The sequence below is a fragment of the Astatotilapia calliptera genome, chromosome 6 (assembly GCF_964374335.1).
Source record: "Astatotilapia calliptera chromosome 6, fAstCal68.1, whole genome shotgun sequence".
In the NCBI taxonomy this organism is placed as follows: domain Eukaryota; kingdom Metazoa; phylum Chordata; class Actinopteri; order Cichliformes; family Cichlidae; genus Astatotilapia; species Astatotilapia calliptera.
Window position 1 is genome coordinate 8,439,338 of NC_137427.1, and position 9,972 is coordinate 8,449,309.

The following is a 9,972-nucleotide window of genomic DNA, read 5'->3' on the forward strand; positions in this document are numbered from 1 at the left end:
TTGGGTGCTTTAGTAAGTACGTTCACTTAAAGAAGTAAAAATCAGTTTTCACGTGCTTTTCTTGTGATACAAAATTAAATTTTAGGGCTAACCTGGACTTCATGGTATGGCAAAGGAAATACTGTACACTAGTGTTTTTTTCTTGGTGTTTTTTCAATTATTTACAGAGGAAGACTTTGGATTTTGTCACTGATTGCCTGCAAATATGGGAGTTTGAACTCAATTCCAACACGTTGTCCTATTACTACTACACTATTACATTTAGGTATATACTAATATTCTTTGTGGAGTATGAAATATGAGTGAAAGTAACAACTTTACTATTTTCTTTTTTATTCATCTTTCTTTATCTATCCTCCCAAATTTTTATATATGTTCTAATTTAATTTTAATTTTATTGAGTGACTGTGTCTTCTTGTTCACTGAGAGAGCTCCACCTCTACAATGACAGATAAGATTCTGATTCTGATTCTGATTCCTTCCTTCCTTCCTTCCTTCCTTCCTTCCTTCCTTCCTTCCTTCCTTCCTTCCTTCCTTCCTTCCTTCCTTCCTTCCTTCCTTCACTGTGGAACCATAGGCCGGTGAGTTTAAATCCAGGCCTGTAATTATTTCCCTCTTCTACCTGCACATTCTCCCTATAATTTAAACCCACATAAATGCATGTTCCGTTTTGAAGCATATATGCAACAGATTTTTGCATAAAGGCTATTAATATGAAAATTCAATGCTTAGATAGCAGTTACAATACCAGGGCGAATGAGTCTGTGTGTATGTGTTAGATATTAGGGGTCATTTGTATCTGGGTATGCATGGAGGGGCAGTTTGTTAACCCTAATCTTAACCCTTCAATCCAACCATATTTTATACTGTTTTACACATTGAGGTGTTAGTTTTATTGTGATAAAACCTGCGGTAATTTTTCAAATTATTATTATTTTAAAGGGACCATTCAACCCCAAATGGCCTGCAGCATTGTTATTCATGCTGCTTTTTTCTTTGATGTAAGCATTTTTATGATACAATATACCTGGATGGCTTATGCTGCACAAATGGATGTGACAAACATAAAAATGAGAAATTTGGAAAAATGTAACATCAGTTTGTCCTGAAAAGACACTGAGTTTAATGTAGAATCTGCTTTGTTTCTAACTGGAAGCACTGACTTTAGCATTAATATACATTTCTCCTGGATGTAGTAGTAATTGATTTTTACTTTTTTAAAGCTTTACATAAATTCTATATTCATTAAGCTTTTGATTGCATTATATTTGATCATTGCACTAAGATTTTTGGAATAATTACTGTTATTGCAAAACCCTAAAGTGAAATAATCTCACTACTCATGGCAGTAAGGCAGAATTTTATTCTCACAGACTAAAAATGATCATAAATTTGTTTTGTCTGCATTTTTATTTCTCTATACAGGAAGTGGAATCTGCATAGGAGCTTTTTCTATTATCCCACAAAACCCGTTGTTCTCATCCTCACCATTTTTCATCTACCGTTACGTCAGCCCTGCTTTGTATCAGACACACAGCCACTTCCAAGCCACTTTCACACTCGTGTCCCTTCCCCCTGCTTTATCTGAATCCACACATGTACACCAGTTACACACACACGCACACACATCATCACCACCACCACCATTACCATGCAGGGGAAACAGCGGCCTTGAACTTGTCTGGCTCCTCCCCCTCCCACCACCAGTCCTCATTTAGAACCACCAACCCCCAACACACTCCTCCATTTCTCTAGCTGCCTCTGCATGCAGGCATTCCCCTGGCAACTGTGGTGTGGTGGTGTCTGCCTAGCAACCCTTCTACTCCATCTTATATGGCTTATGGTATGGGTGGAGTGGTGGTGGTGGGGGGGCGGTAGCAGTCTAATCACAGACAAAAGATCTCATAAGTATGTTGCGGTTTTGTTGGGGAGAAAGCGAGAGAAGCGGGACCTAAAGGATGGGTCTCTGCAGCTGCACAGGTCTGCAGAGAGATAACCTCATATTTCAGCTTTAAGCCACAGTTTTTGAGGTCAATATGACTGTTATTAGTGCTGTTACTGTTTGGTTTGGTCCTTACTCAATCACAACTACACACCACTTACCAATTTTTGCTGGTCTATTGTTGTCTTAATTATGATCTCTTTAAAATCATATTTCTTAAATTGATTTATCTCTTGAATCCAATTTACTATTTTTGTTTTTTGGTTGTTTTGGGGGAGACAAGTCATATGCCACACCTCCCTTCCCTCACCTTAATCATTTCTATGTATTTATTCACTTATGTCTGTTTTCTAAATGATTTTGTGACTGTAAACCCGATTATAGCTCATGCTTTGTGCAGCTCATTGTGTTTCCATCTGAAATGAAATGTGCTTTTAAAAAATGAGCAAGCAAATTTGTTTTGTTCAGTTTGTTTTCATTTTGTTTTCTTGCCTCATACTCGCACTGTGCTTTGTGGGGTGAAAGAAGTCAGTAAACAATGCTTTGCAAATCTTGTTGTTGTGCGTGTGCAGCATGTGTTACTGTAGTAAGCACAAAGGAGTAACACTGCTGTGAATGAATGGAATGACTGAATGAAAGTCATACAGCATGCTGCTAAAGACACTTGGCGCCACCTGGTGCTGGTAAAAAACAAACTAAAAGTGAAAATGGATTTTTCCAAGAATACAGAATTATGCCATTCAGTCATCTTCTGAGACAAAATGCAATCATTCATTTTATCTACAACTGCTTTCTGGCTCTGTGCTGTTCTCAGAGTGTGTTTTACTATTACATTTCATATGTCTGCGAGCTCATTTCTATTGTTTTCTTGTGTTACTAATGTATTCTGAACCTATATCCTTCACTTCCATGTGGGTCGTTCAGTCTCCACCGCAGCTGCTTCGAGGCTAAAAATAGCTTTTCTGCTGCTGACGTGATAGATGACTCATGCAGTGTCACACCGCTCTCCCTGCATTCACCCCTCTCTCCCCAGCTCTGTCCCACACACTCCACTGTCCATTTTTTTCAGTATCCTTAACTCAGTGCAAATGGATCAACAGTGAGGTGGTGTTTACAGTTTTAAAGTATTTGTTGAAGGAGGAAAGGCCATAAACAAAACTGAAATGATATTAGTTTATGGAAAGAAGAAAACTTTGGTTGTTACACCCCTCTGCAGCCCCTAATCTCTTTGCATTGGCAATGCAAGCGTCTTCAGCTGCAGCTAATTGACTACACCTAGTCAGGTGTGGATAAAGGTATACCTGAGGCAGGCTTTCATGGAGCCTCACTAGTCTTTGTCTTAGTGGTACTAGCTTTTTAGCTAACTTGTTATGTTATTTAAAATAAAACCTTGTCTCTGTGAAATTCTGGTGTTAGTCTCCATATTTATGTTGCAGCTTTTGAGCCGGATTGCAACATTCAAAGTCTGGCACAGTGGACCCTACACAGGTCCAGTGCCACACCATTGCTCCTGTTGTGCCCAGCATTAGTGCCAGATGTGGCTTAAAAATCATTTTCTTAAAAATATCTGTCATTCAGAAAAATGCAACACAGTCATTCACTGTTAAACTATGATCAGTCTAAATTTATTTGGAGTTTTCAGTGTTTGTGATTGTGCATATGCAGGCCGATAGGTTGTCCAAACAACATTTAAGTTGACTGTCTAAGGTAGCCAAAGATAAAGATGATTAAATATCAATTAAAGACAATTAAACTATTAAATACCTTCAAATAAACCCTTAAAAACCCCTTTAAGGTGTGTTGAGGGTTAAGCCTTGGTTTTAGTATTAAAAGCCAACTTTTAGGTTAGGATTAATGTAAGAATTTGACACTTATTTGTGATGATTATTAAACAGATGGGGATGTGTGTGAGTGCAAAACCAAATGCAGATTGTTTGTGATTTTAAAATTGTAGTAAAAAAAATTGCAATTTCTTATCATGAAAAATGCTCACAGTGGTTTACATAAAGCAGGATTTTATTTCCACACAGTTGAGTGCACTCACAGTTTTGAAAAGTAACATCGAGGTTACGATAGTGAATGGCACAAAAACCACAGTACACTCCAAAACGTCATAACAGCTCAATTTTACACACAAAATAAGTGCCAGGTGTCTCGAAATATGACAAGATTGAAGATGAGGTTGAATCTGATGAGAAAGAGGTTTTTGCAGATGATGGACACATTCTTGTGTTTCAGTCCAGTACATACAGTGTTGCGTATACGTGATGACTTTCCTTAATTCTGCTCCTGCTGTATTGTTCATCACTGGAGCAAACAGGCCACTAAAAAATGTCATGCCATTTCAGAGGTAGCTGCTTATGCTCATCCCACTCTGGGAAAATGAGTTTGATTATTTGGGGAAATATGGTGTGGATCTGACCGTCCCCTCATCTGGTTTTAGGCCATCTTAGGAAGCAGCTGTTGAGACAGGAGCTTCTTGAGCTGAGCCACTTCCTGGGACAAACTGCTGATCTGCGACCTGAGGCTGTTGTCCTCTGCTGGATATCTGTGGTCGCTTGAATTCTGCGGAAAAGATGAGTTATTATATCCTGAAGGTGAACCCTGATACTGCACACCCCAGGCATCCTCTCTAGACCAAGAAGCCTGGCTCTCCACCTGGCCGTCCCACCCCACTTGCTGGTGGTTTCTCATTTGGATGTTTGGTCCCACCATGGCTATAGGCAGGCCACTATTCCTGCTGTCAGGTGATGCAGAAATTTCCCCTCCGTTGCTGCCTCCCCCAGGGCTTTTAAAACGAAGCTTGTGTGGAAGACTCCTCAAACCCTCCGATGAGTCTCGCCTGCTTAAATACTGACTCTCACAGCACTGCTGCTCCTCCGTCACATCCCTCGGAGAAGGCCTGCCACTCTCACCCAGTGTGTCATCAAAAAACACAGGGCTACCCACGTTTGAGCCACATGAGGTCACAACCCCAGTCTCCTGCGATCCACTATGACTCAACTCAGCTGTTCTTGCACCATAGATGGCGCCCTGCTGCGGAGCCTGAGAGAGGATCTGGTGAGTGTTGGCACTGGCCTGTGTGCCGACATATGGGGAGCCATCAGTGTGAGCCTGGTAGTGATTTGTTGATCTGGGGGTGGGATGAGGACAGAAGGGCGCAGTCAACGGTAGGATGGACACATTAGAGGGGTCCTTAACAAGCCCAAAGCGAAACTTGAGGGCCAACAGCTCGGCCCTGAGGCGGGCGTTCTCCTCCAGCAGACCCATCACCCGCCTCTCCAGCACCATGTCATTGACTCTCCGCTTTTCTCTGGAGCGTCTAGCTGCCTCGTTGTTTTTTTTCCTCTTGTCCCAGTAGCCATCATCTTTTTTCTCATTAGGGATGAACTCCCGTTTGCGACGTGCATTATTACCGCTGTCTTCGTCACAGCTGTTGCCAGCCATGGCTTCAGCGTTGTTAAAGCTGTCTTTGCGTTTGAAGGCAAACGTGTGACCCAGGAGGCTTCGGGCCAGCTGACTCGTGGAGGTCAGGATGGAAACAGCCTCCTCGGTGAAGGAGCCGGTTTCCCCCTGAGGCCTGGACCCCACACCCAGCAGAGAGGGCACCGACAGATCCTGGATGACGCCTCCCACAGTCTGACCCGTCATGTTCACTCACTCCTGACTGCAAGGAGCTGTAGGGCTGGCAGCTCCCGGTGAAATATGCTGTAATGGCTCCACCTAGAGGAGAAAAAAAAATCCACGTGGTGAGATGAAAATTTGTAATGTTGTAAAATTTAAACCGATTGTCAAATTAATGTTAGCAGGAAAATATTTTTAAATACAAGATTTAAAGGGAAAAGCTTTCAAAATGAATAATTACAAACATAAAAGCTGGATGAATCTTCCTTCACTTAAACTTAGAAATACCAGATGTCTTATTTGATTCTGTCCAAAATTATACATGAAAACTTTGATTTACTGGCATCAAATGGCCATAAATGTGTAATGGGTCATTTAGTTCTTCATGTTTACCCCACACAGAATAATAAAATATAGCACACGTATCTTAACAGGATAAAATAATGACTGTAAAGGTTACTTTAAAAGCCGCAAATGTATATTACTTACAAATCAAGCAGCTGCAAACTGATAAAAACCTTCTGGCTCGGAGAGGAGACTGCAAATCTCTGCCGGTCATTCAGACGTTTCCGCTCCTCAACACACCGCATCTCCCTGCCGTTCCTTCCCCCGCTCACTGGTTCAGCCGGGGTCGGAACCTCACCCCGGGTAACACACTCCTCCTCCTCCTTGTTCTCTTCACCCTCCTCCTCCTCCTAACGGGAAGCCAGCCGAGTCAAAACAGACAGGCAGGGGGGAAAATAAGTCTGATGGGCTTGTTAAATTTATACTTCCACGGCAGCTGTGATCTGCGGTGCTTTTAACTCTCGTGTGACGTGTCTGCCTGACACGCAGAGATGGGACTCCGATCATAACTGACATATCTGAGGTTACTAGAGGACAAAAAAGGAGGACAAATTAGCGTCATCATCAGAAACACATTTACGATGATGTACGGCCTTAATAAGACAGAAGCTCTACGTTTAAGCTTTAAGTACTTCAATTATAGTTTAATTTATCTCACCGAGTAACATTGAGGGGGCGTGGTTAATGGCTTGTACTGCAACCAGCCACCAGGGGGCGAATAAGATTTTTGGCTTTATGTTTGAACAGAAATAAGATGAAATGTCGAAATGTTTTTAAAGTATAAGTAAAACTTCTCATATTCAATTAAAATACGTTTGGTTCTGATAAGTTTCATCATGATTATTGATAAAAGAGTTTGAGACAGTTTGGAGTTTCTTTTTATGGGCTTAATTTTTGTAAAGTACCTTTCTGTAAGTATCAAGTTGATCACCATGGGTCACTTGACATCGTCGAACATTTTGATTTTAGGCATGAAATATGCACTTGGATTAATAATGTGTAATGATGTCCTTCCTTTTACTCACAGACTGTATATAAAATATCGATGTAGTTTCCGGGCCTGAAAAGTGGCAGACATACCTTAAATTAGAATTTTTTTCTCCTCCCAGGAGGGTCCAGTTGTTCAGAAGTTTACCAGAATTTATCAGACATATTTTTTTATTAAACTTCAGCAGATACAGCAGTAAATCCCACACCATTCTTTTTCATTCTTTTTTCCTCATATTTTTGGTCCCCTCAAACCTCCAACTAAACAAGGTAAATGGCTTCCCCTATGGGACCCTGGTTTTGCTGAAGACTCCTTCCTGTTTAAAAGGCGTTCTCCTTTCCCACTCTTGCCAGGTGCTTTGTCATAGGGGACTGACTGAACTTTGATGTTTTCTTTCTAAAAGTGTCTTTAACCTACTAAAGCAATATTTAGATAACTGTTGTTAAGAACTGGCACTATATAAATTTATGAATCAATCACAGTCAGCAGGATTCTTCTAACAGATTAAAATGATACACTCCAACAGCTTTGACCTTTGGAGGCACACAACATCTAAAAGTGTCCTGTTCAAGCAGCAGATCCTTTAAGTCCTGTAACCAGTGGCCGACATACTATACATAGATGTTTGATCTGATTGAATCGAGGTCTGTGGTTTCTCTTTGGCATGTTTAGACCATGCTTACCGGTAATCAATTTTGCAATGTCACATTGTCCTGCTGAAAGAGACCACTGGGAATAATGTCACTATGAAGGTCTTACAAAACCATGTTAAAGAAATTTCACCAATTAGAGAGGGCACCAAAAAGCTGAAGACCAATTTAAATGTGTAAACATGGGGGGGGGGGGGGGGGGGGATTATTAGCAGACAAATAGGAAGCATAACAAACGCAGGACAGAAAGAAAGAGAAACCTTCAAAATAAATCAGGAGATAACCAAAGGCGACTGAACAAGCACAAGATAAGGAAACACACTGAACATGTAGAGAAGAAGACTTACAGTAAACATTACGACAAAGACTAAGGAACACTGGATGATACACAGCGGCACAGAGAGAAGAGCAGATAGGGAAACACTGAGGGAACTTTAACTGCTACCAACAGAAACCAAAACATGAACCAAAACATGGGATACAAAACTGAAACTCATTACTGGAACAACCACATACTAAAACAGGAATTAAAGACTCAAAGATGTCACTAGAAACAAAACTTGCATTTTCAGAGTAAAGAAATCAAAATAGAAACCCAGAAATCCAGCAACCACAAAAAATGAAAATTTCAAACACTTGGAGTGACAAAACACCACAGAAGCCCAACTCAAACATATTAACCAAGAATTAAAAAAAAAATAAAACAGTAAAAACCTGAGGCCAGTGACCTTGTCATCATATTACCATAAGCTTGTTCTCGTCACATAACACTTCCTGTTTCTACTATTTCACCAAGTAAATTATGTTCCCAGTGACCCACATCATGTAAAAGCCTCTCCAAGTTTCAAGAGCAACGCTTGCTCTAAATACACAGATGTTAAAACTAAGTGCTGCTGTGGATAAAGTCAGTGAGAAAGTCTGAAAGTGTTTGAGATATTGAACGCCAGTCTACCCCTGATTCCCATCGGTGTGGGTGGGTGTGTGCAATGCTTAAAGTGCACATAAAATAGCACCGTATGAATGTGTGTGATTGGGTTATGCGCTTTGGGTGGTCAATAACATTAGAAAATGTCCTAAAAAGTTAGTACCCATCTGTAGATAAACACTCTTTAATATGGCAAAAAACTTGTATAGTTTACTACTCCTTATTCTTTGCATCCCTGGGCTATGAGTCATAGACTCCTAGGAGTCCCCAGACCCCACTTTGGAAACCATTTCTGTAGTTATCACAGTCTGGGCCTCATCAAAGGTGCTCTGATGTATCGAAGTCCTATTATATTGAGATAATGTTATTCACTCTACCTTTCAGGGGCTTTAAGTGTTGAATACTGTATGTTCTACAACAACATCAATTTTACCCTTATAGCTGCGCCTGGAAGTGCTGCTTTAGAAATCTCCGAAACTGCATGTCATTTATCAAGTAAACAAAATATTTAATTTAACTTGATAGTTTAGGTTTCCATAAAGGCCTCTCAAAAATAAGAATTGGAATGGCTGTGTAACCTAGAAGATATAACTAAGGATAAATATTTTTTATGGAAGCTTAGGGAGAAAAGCAGATTTTCATTAACTGCTTTGTTTCGTCTGATTATATTTTTACATGAGGTCATAAGGTTTGCCAAAGCCTGTGCGGGCAGTGCTCGTGGTTGCTTAAGTTGTCCTCATTTGCTCTTTCCAAGTAAGCACCACTAACGGGCAGTTCAAGGTACACAGAAACATGGGGAAAAAATACTGTGCACATGCTTTTTTTGTGTCTCTTACATTCAAATGAGCACATAGACAATATGATTCTGTTTTTCTTTCCATTACAACATCAGGCTATTAGGCAGCATAGTTGTGTAATGTAGCTCACCATGTATGTTTTCTCTCTTTCAGGACTATAGCTTTGCTGTGTTAAAAACAAGAGAAGCTAATCACAGATATACTACACCTATGAGCTAATCTGTAAATTATTTAATCCTGTTAATGAAAAATGTAAAGACATCTTTATGGAGACTGTGCCCTGAAAGCTAGTGTAAATGGGGAAGCAAGCTGTTGCATAATACTCAGAGAAAGTGCATGTGAGGACTGTGCCATGCTGAAAGTTCAGTTGGGGTGAGTTTTTGCAGAAAAAAGGAACACTGTTCCATAAGCGTTGTGCCACAGTGATACTTCCTCCTTGCACATGGGACTTCTTCACACTGAACCTCTCCTTTTTCTGTGTTGGCCTCTTTAGTTTCCATTAAACAAGGCAATACTTTTCATTTAATTTATGCAGATCTACGCTGGGTGTCAAAGACTCGGCCCAGAGCCAGAAACGACTGGTCAAAGGGTCCAATCAAGGCAAAAGTTGGATATGTAAAATGGGAAAAGAGCAGTCCATGAGAGCATCATTTTTCACTGTATTTGGCACAAAGAAGCATCATGTTACAACATCTCATCAA

At 40.5% G+C, this 9,972-nt stretch overlaps 1 protein-coding gene across 1 annotated transcript; it reads right to left on the reverse strand.

The window, feature by feature from the left end:
• Positions 1-3,940: 3,940 nt before the first annotated feature.
• Positions 3,941-6,195, reverse strand: LOC113023213 (uncharacterized). The gene is made up of 2 exons (XM_026169237.2): positions 6,056-6,195; positions 3,941-5,665 (listed from the first exon to the last, which is right to left on the reverse strand). The coding sequence occupies exon 2, from the start codon at positions 5,591-5,593 to the stop codon at positions 4,382-4,384; it is 1,212 nt and encodes a 403-aa protein (XP_026025022.1). The 5' UTR covers positions 5,594-5,665; positions 6,056-6,195; the 3' UTR covers positions 3,941-4,381.
• Positions 6,196-9,972: the final 3,777 nt, after the last annotated feature.

Excerpts from the sequence above, each read along its gene's own strand:
- LOC113023213 (XM_026169237.2), bottom strand. The coding sequence starts at position 5,593 with ATGACGGGTCAGACTGTGGGAGGCGTCATCCAGGATCTGTCGGTGCCC.